Source organism: Leptodactylus fuscus, chromosome 1, assembly GCF_031893055.1.
Source record: "Leptodactylus fuscus isolate aLepFus1 chromosome 1, aLepFus1.hap2, whole genome shotgun sequence".
Taxonomy (NCBI): Eukaryota; Metazoa; Chordata; class Amphibia; order Anura; family Leptodactylidae; genus Leptodactylus; species Leptodactylus fuscus.
Window position 1 is genome coordinate 152,377,119 of NC_134265.1, and position 16,154 is coordinate 152,393,272.

The 16,154-nt window shown below is 41.1% G+C and overlaps 1 protein-coding gene across 1 annotated transcript in view; it reads left to right on the forward strand.

Annotated features, from left to right (window-relative positions):
• CEMIP2 (cell migration inducing hyaluronidase 2) overlaps positions 1 to 16,154 on the forward strand; it is a 100,787-nt gene that overhangs the window by 54,599 nt on the left and 30,034 nt on the right. Inside the window, exons 9-15 of the mRNA XM_075278799.1 lie at positions 2,119 to 2,324; positions 4,432 to 4,501; positions 7,520 to 7,648; positions 8,081 to 8,169; positions 10,865 to 10,996; positions 12,276 to 12,311; positions 13,959 to 14,114. Coding sequence (XP_075134900.1) covers positions 2,119 to 2,324; positions 4,432 to 4,501; positions 7,520 to 7,648; positions 8,081 to 8,169; positions 10,865 to 10,996; positions 12,276 to 12,311; positions 13,959 to 14,114 — 818 coding nt within the window. The remainder of the gene's footprint in view (positions 1 to 2,118; positions 2,325 to 4,431; positions 4,502 to 7,519; positions 7,649 to 8,080; positions 8,170 to 10,864; positions 10,997 to 12,275; positions 12,312 to 13,958; positions 14,115 to 16,154) is intronic.

The following is a 16,154-nucleotide window of genomic DNA, read 5'->3' on the forward strand; positions in this document are numbered from 1 at the left end:
CTTCAGCTCTAAACCACTGTATAATATTGGATGTACACATTTCTGTTCACTGTCTATCCGGTAGCCATTTTAATTGTGTAAGTGGCCAATTGCCTTTATCTAGATTTTTCTCATGTGCCAGAGAGATATAGTTAGTTAGATTAATACCCTAACAATATTACTATGGTTATTTCATCATGAGGAAGAGAGAATTGGTCCTGTATTTGTGTATAAGGCCAACTCAGGCCATTCTTAGGGAGCGTTCACACTACCGTCGGTGCCTGACATGTAGTGTCCGCTCCTAGTGTCCGCTCAAAATCTGTCACGGACACTAGATGTGTCCGTGACACCTGTCATTCACTTGAATGGGCATCGGGTGCGTTCTTTTGCACTCTGTGCCCGTCCTTCCCTGTCCGCAAGAGAAGATGTCCGACTTCTCAAGCGGACAGAGGAACCCTGCATGCAGGCAGCATGTTATTGAGTAAAAGGGTTCATATATAGGTTTATGGGAAAATATTCAGTATGGCCTGTAGGTTCAGTTGAAATCTGCTCTTTCTATGTTGAGAAGTGAAGGTGTATCGATCAGTGACTGACCGCCTCCCCTCAATGACTGTGCATACGGAGATAACTGTCACTCACTCATAGGACTGCCTTATTGACTTGGCATAGAAACTGACATTTCAATGGATAAATGACAGGTTATACTGACGTGTGCGTGCGTGCGTGCGTGCGTGCGTGCGTGAGTGTTTTTTTTTTTTTTTTTTTTTTTTTAAACCGGACACAAAGTCCTGCATGTCCAACTCTCTGGTTAAAAAAAAAAAAAAAAAAAAACTGGTTTAGCAGCAGAGAGCACAAAACGCTCACAGGCGCTCGTGGCTGGACAGTTTCCAAACCCATTCAAGTGAATGGGTTTGAAAACTGACTGCAGGTTTCAGTCTCCTGCCCAGTTTCGGGTAGGAAACGGGAACCTGCATAACGAGGCCGGGGTGCAGATGTGAACCCGGCCTTACCGGTGTTTGCAGGTTTATATCAGTGGCAAGAGGAAAATAAGAGTGAGGGTCAGTGCACACGACCATGTGTGCATCAGAGTTGGGACCTACATTTGGTCATGTGCGTGGACTGTTATGACAGAAGGTAGTATCCCCCTTACAGTTGGCAGGCCATAAGATGATTGATCTACTTTGTATGTAATCTGTGCATGGTTACCAAGCTTTAAAAAAACAAATAAACGTACTGCAGGAAAAAAAAACAAAAAAACCCTAAAGCAGTGACAAACCAGAATGCCAGTAAGGAAGTGTGGGTACTATTCCGTTATCGGGCCAGCAGCAGCGCATTTCAGCACCAGCTTTCGGGACAGCAGTTCAGTTCAGCAGCGGGAATTACAATGACATCCGAGGACTGCTGGCCCGATGCTTGTGCCCAGTAGCCAGTACATCAATGACCCCCCCTCCATCTCCTCCTCCTTCCAGTGCTGCCCCCCAGCTCTCCTTACATCTACCCCGTACCCTCTCCCCGCCACATGACTAAGCCGATGCTGGCCCGATGATAGAGGCCGTGCTTGTGTGTAGTAGGCAGTACATCGATCGATGCCCTCATCCTCCTCTTCCTTCCAGTGCTGCCCCCCAGCTCTTCTTACATCTGCCCCGTACCCTCTCCCTGTAATAGGCCTCACCGTAAATCTTGAGCAATGAATGCTACTAGATAGCCGCCGGACGCTGCAGAAAGTTTGTCCCTCCGGCTCGCTGTAGCTCACCGTTCCTATAGTCGGCGTGTTTCTTGTCAGGGCCTGGATTGAGCCCCGGTGTCTTTCCTTTCGGTCTCGGTACTAGCGCTGAGGTGAGGCCTAGTCGTGTGGCGGGGAGAGGGTACGGGGAAGATGTAAGGAGAGCTGGGGGGCAGCACTGGCAGGAGGAGAAGGATGGGGGAGGGGGGTCATCGATGTACTGGTTACTGGGCACAAGCATCGGGCCAGCAGTCCTCGGATGTCATTGTAATTCCCGCTGCTGAACTGCTGTCCCGAAAGCTGCTGCTGAACTGCGCTGCTGCTGGCCCGATAACGGAATAGTACCGAAGTGTGTTTACTGAGTGGTTGGAATATTTCTTAGATTAAAAGCTTACATATTTTCTGATTTTGGGCAGATAAAAGACACAATTGGCTATGACACGCTGGGACATTGTTTCTTTCTGGAGGATGGCATAGAACAAAGGAACACACTGTTTCACAACCTTGGACTTGTTACCAAGCCAGGCACATTATTACCCACAGACCGAAATAACAGCGTGTGCACAGCTATGAGGGATAAAGTATATGGAAACTATGTTCCTAATCCAGCCACTGACTGCATGTAAGTATTTGACAGCGCAAAAAACGCTTTTCATGTTATTGTGGATTTTAAAGCATATCTCCAGTTATAAAACAATTGTTACATTCACCTGCACTATAATATATTTTTTTTTTTTTTTTTTTTAAATGTAGATTGTGAGCCCCATAGAGGGATCACAATGTACTTTTTTTTTTTTTTTTTTTTTTTTTTTCCCTATCAGTATGTCTTTGTAGAATGGGAGGAAATCCACATAAACACGGGGAGAACATACAAACTCCTTGCAGATGTTCTTCCTGAGGTATTTGAACCCAGGACTCCAGTGCTGCAAGGCTGCAGTGCTAACCACTGAGCCACTGTTTTGCCCCTTCCTGTACTATAATTTTATGAAGAAAACTTTTTGTAATGTATGCTTAACACAAATTTCATTCTCCTTTTTCAAGATCTGTTGCTTTTACATATTAGCCTATAGAGACTAATAATAGCTGCCACACTCTGAGACTGAGTGAGGGAACCTTTCTAACATTGGTGATCTTTAAGATCAGACCCTACCACTGCACACAATGAGGCAATAAATCGGTTAAGGGCCTCTTCCTCCCCCTCCCCTCTCAAGAGTTCTATATGTGAGCTGTATACAGTGATGGGCTCGGTACAAACAAACTTAGAGTGAAGGATGAGGTAAGCAGTGTAGTAAGTGGAGAAGATATATATCACAAGGTTTCCTATATTCAAACTCATTCATTTATGATTTTCTTTAATAACTGGTAGTACGCTTTAGTAAAATACTTAAAGGAAAGAAAAAAAAAAAAACTGAGCAGTGCAGTCAGAGGTATAACGGTGAATGGAGAAGAGGTACTAGTCAAACCGGGGCCCTGGTGCCAAAGGCGGTCTAGTGATTGCTATATATAGCCACACCAGTATTATGAATGGCACATGGTAGGGCCTTGTGTTAGATTTTTGCCCTTGGACGCAGGAATGTCTAAATACATATGTAGACTGTGTGAGCCATGTATTCTTGCAGATTGTCTACTCTCAGGAAATGCCTGCCTCCATGATAGTACTTTGTCTCATACTGCATGCTTTCATTTTTGATATTGATGCTCAGATTGGCTTTATAAACTGCAATGTTGTTGCTCCTTTCAAAACAAGGCTTTCCTCTTGCTATTCGTAAGCTGGCTATACAACCTCCCCAGTAGCTTATTCAGGCTCTGTTCACATCTGCATCGGACATCCATTGAAAAATTGCATTTTTTATAATTGAAAAATGTTCTCTGTGCAGGTATCTGTTTTAAAGTGATGGACCCCATAATCAGTGTGTTATCACTATTTTAGCAGTCCGCTCCTCCGCAGTGGAGATGCAACACTAGTGTAAACCTAGCACCAGCTGACAGCTATTCCTCCCCGTATACACATGACCATTTGATTCATCTGAGTGTATATTGTATGTGTTCTCTGTGGTAAAATCGTCTGTCTGTTGCATCTCTACTGTGAGAACAATGTTAAAATTTTACTCATCGGACTCGAGACTGGATGCAGACATAAACCTATGCTCAGTTACACTTTAATGGCACAACCTCTTTAGGCTAAGGCCTCACAGGGTGTCCCACAGCAAAAAGCTGTGGTGGCAACACATTGCAGTTCTTTCTGCAGCGCTTTAGACAGGAATTTCAGAGATTTCCTCTGCGGACTTTGTTTCAATTATACCTATGGGAAAACCGCTGGTGTTTCCGTAGGTGTAATTGATATGCTGTGATTTCCAAAACTGCGCCCATTTTGGAAATTGTGGTTAAAAACCGTGGTGCGCACATGCCATGAAGTGGGCATGGGGTTCGCTAGAATCCAATCCAATTTGGTGTGTGTGTGCGTGTGTGTGTGTGTCTTGGCATTTCCACCACTGGCTTAATCGTGGTCTATACATCCGGTAGAGCCAGCTTTAAGGCTTGGAGTGGGCAATATATATTTTATTTATTTTCAAAATATCATTTTCTTTCGATTGACAAATGTAAAAAATAAAATCCTAGCTTTTGCCCGTATAAACAGTCAACTCTTCGATTGGCTTATTTCATTTTATACTTTCTGTGCAAAGTATTTATGTATAACCTTCTTTTGTTGCTTTGAATGCATTTTTTAGGGCAGTATCAACATTCTGGATAGCAAATCCTAACAATCACTTGATAAGTAATGCAGCGGCTGGCTCTCAGGCAAGTTTTAACAATGAAACCTTTGCAGTAATTGTAATATTGTTTATTTTTTGTATCAAACTATTCTATCGCTTTCAGATTTTGAATCTGATTATTTCTGTGAGGACTTATGTATTTTAAAGGGTCGCTATCATTGGGAAAACTCATTTTTTACTAGGCATATACTTGCATAGCCTTTCTAAAGGCTATAAACATATACACTCGGTATAAGTTTGGACTTATAAATGCCACCACTCGCAGGGGATTCTATTCATTGGCTATAGTGATTTTTAACTAAGCATATATTTGTGTAGCCTTTAGAAAGGCTATTGCAGACATACCTTTCATTCAGTAAACCTCCCACCCTTTTTTTTAATTAACCCGCTTTTATTGATATGCTAATTAGTCTCCACAGTGCACCCGGAAGTGTCTGTGATGTTCCCTGAGCACTACTTGTGTGATCTGTGTAAACTGGGAGGTGAGAGCAGGGAAGGCTGCTTCTGGTAACTCATCAACCTTCCCTGCTCTCACCCCCCCATTTACATAGCTCACACAAGCAGTGCTCAGGGAACATCACAGACACTTCCGGGTGCACTGTGGAGGCTAATTAGTATATCAATAAAAGCGGGCGAATTCAAAAATGACTGGGAGGATTACTGAATAAAAGGTATGTCTGCAATAGCCTTGAATATTTTTTTTTTTTTTTTTTTTTTTTTTTTTTTGTCTGATGCCTATGGTGAAATTGTGATCCAATCCACATGTGAAACATGGTTTTTGCTGCAGATTTTTTTTTCTTCTGTTTAAATATGACTAATGTACCTCCTGGTATAAGGAAAAACAATTGTCCTGCAATTCTTTTATAAGCTCCCCAGTTTATACTGCTTCTATGACTTATCTAATACAGTCCTATGAAAAAGATTTATATACCCATTGTACTTGTGTATATACAGTCCTATGAAAAAGTTTGGGCACCCCTATTAATCTTAATCATTTTTAGTTCTAAATATTTTGGTATTTGCAACAGCCATTTCAGTTTGATATATCTAATAACTGATGGACACAGTAATATTTCAGGATTGAAATGAGGTTTATTGTACTAACAGAAAATGCGCAATATGCATTAAACCAAAATTTGACCGGTGCAAAAGTATGGGCACCTCAACAGAAAAGTTACATTAATATTTAGTAGATCCTCCTTTTGCAAAGATAACAGCCTCTAGTCGCTTCCTGTAGCTTTTAATCAGTTCCTGGATCCTGGATAAAGGTATTTTGGACAAACAATTCAAGTTCAGTTAAGTTAGATGGTCGCCGAGCATGGACAGCCCGCTTCAAATCATCCCACAGATGTTCAATGATATTCAGGTCTGGGGACTGGGATGGCCATTCCAGAACATTGTAATTGTTCCTCTGCATGAATGCCTGAGTTGATTTGGAGCGGTGTTTTGGATCATTGTCTTGCTGAAATCTCCATCCCCGACGTAACTTCAACTTCGCCACTGATTCTTGAACATTATTCTCAAGAATCTGCTGATACTGAGTGGAATCCATGCGACCCTCAACTTTAACAAGATTCCCGGTGTCGGCATTGGCCACACAGCCCCAAAGCATGATGGAACCTCCACCAAATTTTACAGTGGGTAGCAAGTGTTTTTCTTGGAATGCTGTTTCTTTTTGGACGCCATGCATAACGACTTTTTTTTATAACCAAACAACTCAATCTTTGTTTCCAAAATGAAGTTGGCTTCTCCAAATGTGCTTTTGCATACCTCAGGCAACTCTATTTGTGGCGTACGTGCAGAAACGGCTTCTTTCTCATCACTCTCCCATACAGCTTCTCCTTGTGCAAAGTGCGCTGTATTGCTGACTGATGCACAGTGACACCATCTGCAGCAAGATGATGCTGCAGCTCTTTGGAGGTGGTCTGTGGATTGTCCTTGACTGTTCTCACCATTCTTCTTCTCTGCCTTTCTGATATTTTTCTTGGCCTGCCACTTCTGGGCTTAACAAGAACTGTCCCTGTGGTCTTCCATTTCCTTACTATGTTCCTCACAGTGGAAACTGACAGGTTAAATCTGAGACAACGTTTTGTATCCTTCCCCTGAACAACTATGTTGAACAATCTTTGTTTTCAGATCATTTGAGAGCGGGCTGTCCATGTTCGGCGACCATCAAACTTAACTGAACTTGAATTGTTTGTCCAAAATACCTTCATCCAGGATCCAGGGACTGATTAAAAGCTACAGGAAGCGACTAGAGGCTGTTATCTTTGCAAAAGGAGGATGTACTAAATATTAATGTCACTTTTCTGTTGAGGTGCCCATATTTTTGCACCGGTCAAATTTTGGTTTAATGCATATTGCGCATTTTCTGTTAGTACAATAAACCTCATTTCAATCCTGAAATATTACTGTGTCCATCAGTTATTAGATATATCAAACTAAAATGGCTGTTGCAAATACCAAAATATTTAGAACTAAAAATGATTAAGATTAATAGGGGTGCCCAAACTTTTTCATAGGACTGTATGTCACCGGCCTATTACACCAAGGTGGAACACTCCAGTACTCATTTTATGGGGGTTACTGGATGTTGGATGACCACCAATCAAAATTGATGACCTAACCTAAGAATAGGCCAGCAATATTCAAATCCTGGAGAACCTCTTAAGCCTGTGTCCTATGTAATACAGGCTATTCTACAATTATTATTTTTTTTTTTCTCTATCTGTCCACACTGACTGGTTTCATGTAAGGGAAAAATAGGCATTGAATTGCAGCATGTCTGTGGTACCACAATGTGAATAAGGCCTGATGATTATTTTATGTAGTGTATCTGGTAGGTTTAGAATTTTCCTATATATTCTTTCCCTTTGTATCCCAATGATTTTTCCATTCATGGATACTTAGAGTTTGACGTGTTGGAGTACTTGGGTAGTAGTGGTCCAGCCTCGGTGCTGACCATCATTGTTGACTTCTTAATTCTCTATCTGATTGCTGTATGTGATGAGCTTTAGCTAAAAAATATCTTTCTATATTAAAGGATGCAGGGATCTGGTATGTATTCCACAAGTCTTCAACTGGAGAATCCCACGGGCTCTATCCAGATACCAAATCGGAGCTCACGCCACTTGGTATATTTTACAATAACCGAGTCCATTCTAACTTTAAGGTAATACACGTGTAATTCTATCTCTGCTTACTCAAAAAGCTACTTTATTTGCTATTGTTTTGGTTCCAACATATTCTGTCATCATGAACAATGGTGGAATATTCCAGCAATGCCATCAATGTCTAATCTAGCAATCAGCAGGGGACACAACAGCATTAACCTTCTCCCTTCTGGGTGGCTGTATTGATGGCTATTGTTGAACACTACCCTACTGATATATAACTGACCTGTTATTAGCTTTAACTCTTAACATGTTTCCAAGAATGTGTGATGAAACAACCCCTTAACTACTCTAGAGGGAATCGGCACATAGTCTGAATGTGGTGTGGATTTTTAGATTTGCTTGGAATAGAAGTAGTTTAATGTAATATATTAAGGAGAATGAGCCTTGACTTTCTGTATAAAGATTCTTATTTTTTTCCCCATTTTTAGGCAGGATTGTTTATTGATAAAGGTGTGAAAATTACAAATGCAAGTGCAGAAGACCCAAGGGAATATCTATGTTTGGATAACAACGCCAGGTGATGTTCAGTTTTATCTTCCAATACTCTGTATTGACAGGTTCTGTAGTCCCCTGCCCCAGCAGAAGGGTACACTTAATTCATGAATTAGGCACATCCTCCCAGTGCCCTTGTGTCTAGGTGCAAATCTACGCCAGCCCACTTTCCAGAAAGTCACTAGTGGAATTAAATAGCCACAATATTTCACACCACAAAAGTGGTATAACAATTATGATGCATCCCCCCCCCCCCCCCATTATTCCTGTCATCTGCAGTGTTGTCACTGATACCTGGTGGCAATACAAATTCATAAATACAACAGTTTTTGGTAGTACAAGGTATCGGGCATGGCTTACTTTTCATTTATTCAGTATAGGTGGGTTACAAAAAGGGATGCCAATCCACATCTGTATCCCCCCCCCCCCCCCATACATTAGGTCAAAGGAGCCCTATGCCTTTATGGAAATGTAGAATCTATGTGTGAGCTCACTTTCAAATGACAATATTTTGTATCAATAACTTGGAAGTCAAAACCAGGAGGGGAAAGTACCTATATACAGAGTGATGGAAAGATTTGTGCATGGTCGGTTTGTTGTGTGTTTGGGGATTTTGGACCCACTCCTGGCTTTGGTGTATACATACTGATGCAAAATACTGCTGTTAGTGAGGTCTAAATGTGAAGCTGGTATATGAAGCGTTTATTAATGAACATGTGACCAGAAATGCACCATTGTGGCGCTGCAGGTAGACCGAAATGTCGGTTTCCTATTCCTCGCTGCGCCATGTGAAAGGAGAAACAAAGAAGAGAAAGCACTTTTTTTAATGGGAAATCAGTTTAATCACTGTTACGTATTTACAAGAATTGTTGGAAGTGCTGGCCTCCTACCTCGATGCAAGCAGTGCAACGCCGGGAGATGGATTGACACACCTGTACAGACTCCTGACATGGCCCTCACTGCAGCCTGGATGCAGTTCACGAGCTCCTCGTGGTTTGGCATAGGCGTTCACAACGGACTTGGCATGTCCTCCACAAGAAGGAAAAAAAATAAAAAAATCAAGTGGGGTCAAATCCGGCGAGCGAGGGGGCCACTGCACAGGTCCACCGCGTCCGATCCACCGATTCGGCCATCGGTTGTTGATGGACGATGCAGCCAAAATGGGGAAGTGCTCCACGCTGCTGGAGCCACATCCTTGCCCCTTGCATCCTGCTGGAGCCACATCCTTGAAAGGCAGGTCTTCGAGCAACATCGGCAAATCATCCTGCAGAAATGCCAGGTAGTTGTTGGCGTTGAGTCTCGGTGGGAGGAAAAAGGGTCCTAAGATGTTGTCTCGCAGAATTCCCGCCCAGACATTTGCAGAGAACTGATCCTGGTTCTGGTGAATAAAGTGGGGTTTGGGTTTCATGTACTCCCAGATGTGGCTGTTGTAGTTGTTGAAGAATCCGTCCCTGGTAAAACAAGCTTCATTCATCCACATGACCACCCCTGCAAAGACTGGATCCTGCACATTCTGCTGGAGGTACCACCTACAGAAATTGACGCGAAGCAGGTAGGCAGTTGGCTTCAGACCCTGAACATTTCGGAAGCGGAATGGGTACAGGCCCTTTGACACTGCCAGGTAGTCATGAAAAGCATGAGACATGCTGTCATTATCATATGTCAGCATGAAAATAGTTTTTGCATTTTTCATAAAATGTATTGGGGCCCCCCCTTCCCCAGTTGATATGTTTTCCATGTTCTTCTGTTGTTTCTAGCCCAATGCAGTAATGATAAAACCAGGCTAGAGAGGAAGAATAAAATAGTCTTTCAGTAGACTGAACGAGAATAGCAAGCCACAGAGATTAAACAGATTTTTGGAATTTTATACATTCATGTTCAGTCTCGGAATAAAAGCTTGCTTGCTTTTTGATCTATTAGCACAAATGAGGAGGTCGGGGTCAATGAGCCAACGCGTTGTAAGACACTTCATACTGTTTGCACTGCATATATGAATTCTTTTTCTTTGTATATGATATAGTCTTTTGGATGAATGTGTGATTGTATTCATAATATCTACTTTTGGCTGAATGTGTCACTCATCTGTTGCATATACTAAAGGGAAGATAAAGTGCCCATTTACACACACAAGTATTTTACATTCCCGCAGTGTGAGTTTATTTGACTCTCATTTTAACATTGTGTATCATTTCTACTTCAAAGTCCTTTCCATCTCTCAGTCCTGAGGGTGGTGGCATGTTTATCAGAGGCATTTTTCTTTTCTTTTGGGAGCCTATTCCTAGCACTCAGTAGCCTTTGGCAACGTTCTACTTCCTAATCGTTCCGCCCTGTGTTCGTGCTGACAGTATAGTCAGCAGTTCTTTCTTCATAGTCCTCCATCCCAAGAATTGATGAATTTCAAAGTTTATACAGAGTTTTATTTAACCATCTTACAGCTGTCTGACTAGAATATATTTGGACATGTACAATTAATGCAATATTGCATATACAGCAATTTATCGTATACCTACACATTGTAGATGTGAAATGATCTCTTCATAAAAAGGTAAAATATAGTAAATCCAAATACTAGAAGTATGATATTTACACATTACAAGATGCACGTTGCAGTCTCTATCCGTCAGTTTTTACTATATGAATCAGAGCTACAGAATTGTAAGTAAATGGATTTTCCTATTGAAAGCATGCACACTAATCTTGTGTTTCTGTCCCTTGTGCAGATTTCGACCCCATGTTGACGCGGATCCTCTAAAGCCAAGAGTTGCTGCGCTAATTGACGGCTTGGTTTCTTTTAAAAACAATGACCATGGTGCTTGGGTGAGAGGAGGAGACATTATTATAAGTAACTCAGGGTATGTATGAGAGTAGTTCTAGACCTGGATGGTGTTGTAGAGTGACTACAAAATGTTTACACAAAACTGTGATCCTCTGATCCATTGTCTGGTAGGGCTGCAAGGCTAATAAAATTAATTTGGTTAATTCACCCTGAGGAGTTTGACACTTCTGTTTGGTGTCAAGAGCTGAGCGGGCGCCATAGCCACAGGTTCTGGGCTGTTTCATCGCAGCACCTGAGGTTTTCTATTGAATTAGTTTGGTTGCTTTAGCAGTTGGGAGCCTTCTGAAGGCTCCCAGATTTGCCATTGTATATAATTGAGACCTGCCTCTAGCAGGCTTTAAAATATATATATTTATTATATATAGAATTTTAGCATGGTGTATACAGTGGCTTGCAATAGTATTCATGCCCCTTGAACTTTTTCACGTTTTGTCACCTTACAACCACAAACTTAGGATGGGTTCACATCTGCGCCCCAGTCTCTGCTTTCGGGTTTGCCTTCTGCTGACAGGAGATAGAAACCCGGCAGACCGTGTCCACCCGTGAGTGACTGAGTGTTTTGTAGTCTCCACGGCGAAACCGTGTTTTTTTTTTTTTTTTATATAAATTATACTGGACACAGTCCTGCATGTCCGACTTTGTGTCCGGTTAAAAAAAAAAAAAAAAAAAAAAAAGCTTTTGCCGCGGAGACCAAAAAATGCTCACGGCGGACACTTTGCAAACTGACTGCCGGTTTCCGTCTCCTGTCCAGTTTCTTGGGCAGAAGATGGAAACCTGAAAGCGGAGACCGGGGCGTAGATATGAACCCGCCCTTAAATGTATTTTATTGTGATAGACCAACACAAAGTAGCAGATAATTGTGAAGTGGAAGGAAAATGATACATCATTTACAAAATTGTAATCAAATGAAAATCTGGTAGGACAAGAAATCTGCACCAAACAGATCAGACTCCTTCTATTGCAAGGTCACCGAACTTTAGTGTGGTGTTTTTTTTTTTTTTTTGTGTCTGTAGACTTTGCACAGGGTCCCCCATCTGATTTACTTTTAAAGGGAAGAAATAAGAAAAGGCAATAATGACTGTGCCACCCTCCCATTTCTGTGTTGCTCCCCTTTCTAATGTAATGGGCATGTGTAGTTAGTGGCGTGTAAAGGCTTATGTAAGCGATTTATACTGTATTACAAAAAATGTGGATTTACCATTGCTGGTTGCGAATGGTTGCCTTTTTATATATTTTTCGTTTGTGCATGCATGCACAAGAGATAGATAATTTGTTTTATTTCATTTTTCTTGCAGGTTTTCTGACAATGGAATTGGCCTCACATTTGCTAGGTATGTATCGATGCTTATAACTCAACTAAAAACACACTTCAATTTTAGAAGTACCAAAATCACGTGATTGGAGCGATTAAAATATTTCTACTAGATCACTCATGAGATCACTTTACTATTTGTGGAGGGCTTGGTGCTTGCCACTTCGAAGCAGTGTCTGACTGTGGGAGTCTGTTAGGGTTATGGTATTTAGTTAATGATATCCCCTTTCCACAGAATGTGGCATAACTTGCTGATTGGTTGGGGTTCCAATATGAGAAGGGGGTTCATTTTCCTTGGCCGAATGGAGTAGCAGGCCGAGCATTTGCATTACTGTTCATGTCACTGTAATGGACTGCTGGAGATGAAGATAGCAGGGGACAATTCGCACTGACAGAGTATGAATGGTGCCGCAATGTGCATGCTTGTCCTGCCCCTCCATTTGGATGGGGTTATGGTACCCCCCCATTCTTGTGAAGAGTGCGTCTCCCAGACCCTCACCGATCAGCATGTTATCCCCCTATCCTGTGGACAAGGGATGAAATCAAAGGTGTTACAAAAAGGAAGGTGTGTGTTGGTAATCTGTTTTTCTTTTCTGTTTGGACATAACTTAGCAAAAAAAATTAGTCCTATTTAGCCATAAGCTGATGTGTTAAAACGTGAGAAGAATCTTCACATTCGTACTTGTGGTGTGTGTCATATTGTAAATTAATCCTTTTCCAGGAACTGCCAGCTCAGTTCAAGTCAAGTGAATGAGGCTGACTATTTTTATTAAAAAAACAAACAAAAAAACAAACTAGACCTCTAGTTGACTTGGGAATTGGTGTCATAAAGCAGAAAAGGATATTAAATAATGGGGTTGCAGGTTGGACTGTCCCATTTATTTGCTTTTTACAATGACCTGGGAGTGAGCACATGCTATAGGAAGTTATGCTGCTTATTTCCTGACTTCATTGGTTGGTTTAGTAGTACTCTGGGAAGCCTGCCAAATAGTATATTACTAAATGGTTTCCAGTTCTGTAACATTAAGGAGGTCATATAAATGGACTCTTTACTCTACCGGCAGCAGTATTTACATAGTAACTTCCCATCCAGACTGGAACTTCTAGATAGTAGGGATTGGCTCTAGTACTTTCTTTTTAGGAACAATATGTCCTTATGTGCTAGGAGTATTATGCATCCCAGTTTCTTTGTTTTATTGTTAAATTGTAAGTTCACGTTAAGGTATTCAGAATTAATTTGCTGTCCGATAATTAAAACATAAAGGAGTTGTCCCACCATAACATATGACTGACTGAATTGCTGCAATGGAGGCACTTGATTCAGGTGACCCTAACCTATTTATCTATGGGCCAGGTAAATTTAGCTGGGTTATGGTGACAGATTCCATTTTAACATCATATTGTCTAGCTATTGTCCTATTCATCCCCTTTTGAGAATGATAGAACACCAGCAGACTACTGATTCTTGCTTTACCGTCCTAACTACAGTGATATGAGTATTTTCCCCATTTCACATACATACAGTTAGTGTGTGTGCGTATATAGATGTGTGAGCACACGTTTGTGTGTGTGTGATGTGGTGTTTTTTTTTTAAATATATTCCCCTCCCCCTCCCCTTCCTCTTTAATTCCATGCATCTAATCGATAATGCCTTCCTTTTCTGCAGTGATGGAAGTTTTCCAAAAGATGAAGGTTCCAGTCAGGAAGTTTCAGAATCTCTGTTTATAGGAGAAAGTAGAAATTACGGATCACAAGGAGGCCAAAACAAATACTGGGGGACTGGAGGAGTGTATAATAGAAATCGCACACTTCCTAGAAACAGGTACAACTAAACTTCTGTTAAAAAAAAAAGTCATTCCACCAAGTAAAAAAAAAAATATTTTTATGTAGGAATATGTATATTTGACTGAAGCACAGTGCTCACATGAAATACTATCCTTTCAACAGACTTTGCATTAAGGAAAACACAGCTGTTCTACAATGTTTGGCTTTAGGTTTGGTCTGATGCTGGAGCTAACTTGGAGCTTTCTATCACAACCAAAGTCTTTTTGTTCAGTACTCATCAAACTGTGTCCTGCATGGTCAAATGCAGCCTAAATTAAAGGGGTGAAATTTTTGAGTGAGACTGTTACAGTGGATGATAGTTACTCTACAGACCAGTTCAGAGATGACTACAAACCTCAAGCAGAGTGGAAAACTGCAGAATATAAATCCTATAATGGCCAGAAATTGTGTTATGCTTCATGTACACAAACATAGAAGCTTATCTGATTGTTCCCATGATTGTTTGTTCTGGATCGCTACCCCATGTAAACAATGTCCAGCACTTTGCTGAGAAAATTCTATTTGTTGATGGCATCTTTTCCTTATCTGCACATATAAATATCATTGTGGTTGGCAGCAAATCCACTTGTGTAACCAGGTTATGATGCTGATATTAAAGGACACCTGCATTCTAAACCACCCCTAGGTCCTTATAGACTGAGTTAGGGCTACTTGGAACACAAAACTACCAATCTGTGCCTGTATTTTTAGAAAAAAAAAATAAAAACCTCTTACCTTGTGTCTTTACTCTGACTGCACAGCTGTTCAGGGAAACCAAAGCAGTACAACTCCGTTTTAGTGCATATATGCCTTGTGCAAGCTGAGGTATACTTCATCAGCTTCACTGAACTGCACAGTTGTCAGGAACACTAGAGGGGAGCATAATTTATTGATTTTTATTTTTTGTCTACCTCTGTCATTTTCTGGCCTTGGTTTTGAAGAGTCAGACTGGTTTGGACAATGAAGTCAACTCTTTCTAGCATTGTGATGTTAAAGGGAAGCCTCTGTGAAAAGGTGCCGTTCTACGGATTCCAGCACAGTTAGAATTTTTTTTTCTCTAGCCTCCACTGTTTCCGATGAATAAGTGCAGTTTGTTTTGGTGCCTGATGTGCTATTTAAGAGGACCTTTCATGTTTTCTGACATTAGCGGTGTTATTTACTGCTACAGAGCTGACCGTGTGAAGGCAGCCTTACCCTGAGTTTACGCTCCGCTCATTCTGAATGTAAACTCGTTCAGAGTGAGCGGCGTAAAAAACAGATCCCATTGACTTGAATGGGTGCCGGCATACGAGCGTATAACATTTAAAGAATAGGTAAAAAAGCCTCCCATTGATTTCAATGCGTAGCGTGCATATGCCGGCAGCCATTCAAGTCAAGGGGATCTGTTTTTTTACGTCGCTCACTCTGAACGAGTTTACATTCAGCATGAGCGGAGCATAAACTCCGTGTGAAGGCTCCCTAAACAAGCACAAGGCGAAAAGTGTGTAAAATGTGGAAGTGAATTGTGAAAATCCATTGGTCTTAACAAGGAGTGAATTTTAGAAGTTTCCCACTACATGCATGGAATTTTCTGGCCAGACTTGAGCCCACGTATTTACTGCAAACATCAGTCCTTACAACCACACATACTCATCTATAATCCATATACATTGCCATGAAACTTAATTCTTGAAACCATATTATATTTTAATTTACATTTAACTTCTGGAGCACTGGGTTATTCAATCTTTGATGCATGTATATAGAATTATATATTTATAAAAATATCCTCCCTACTCTTACCCCATTGTGGTTGTGACACTAATGAGTAGGTGTTTTTAATTAACAGGAGACATGGAGAACTTCATATGGAAATACCATAGAGAAATTAGATACATATTTCTCAGTGTGAGAGCTATACTGTGGCTTGGAGTGCATAAAATTGCTTTCCCATTGTTGGTTTTTAGATGTGTTTTGGGTGGTGGGCTATGAACATATTTAAAATGAGCATTGTATTAAAAATGAATGTGAATAAAATAGTTGAGTAGACCTCATACAT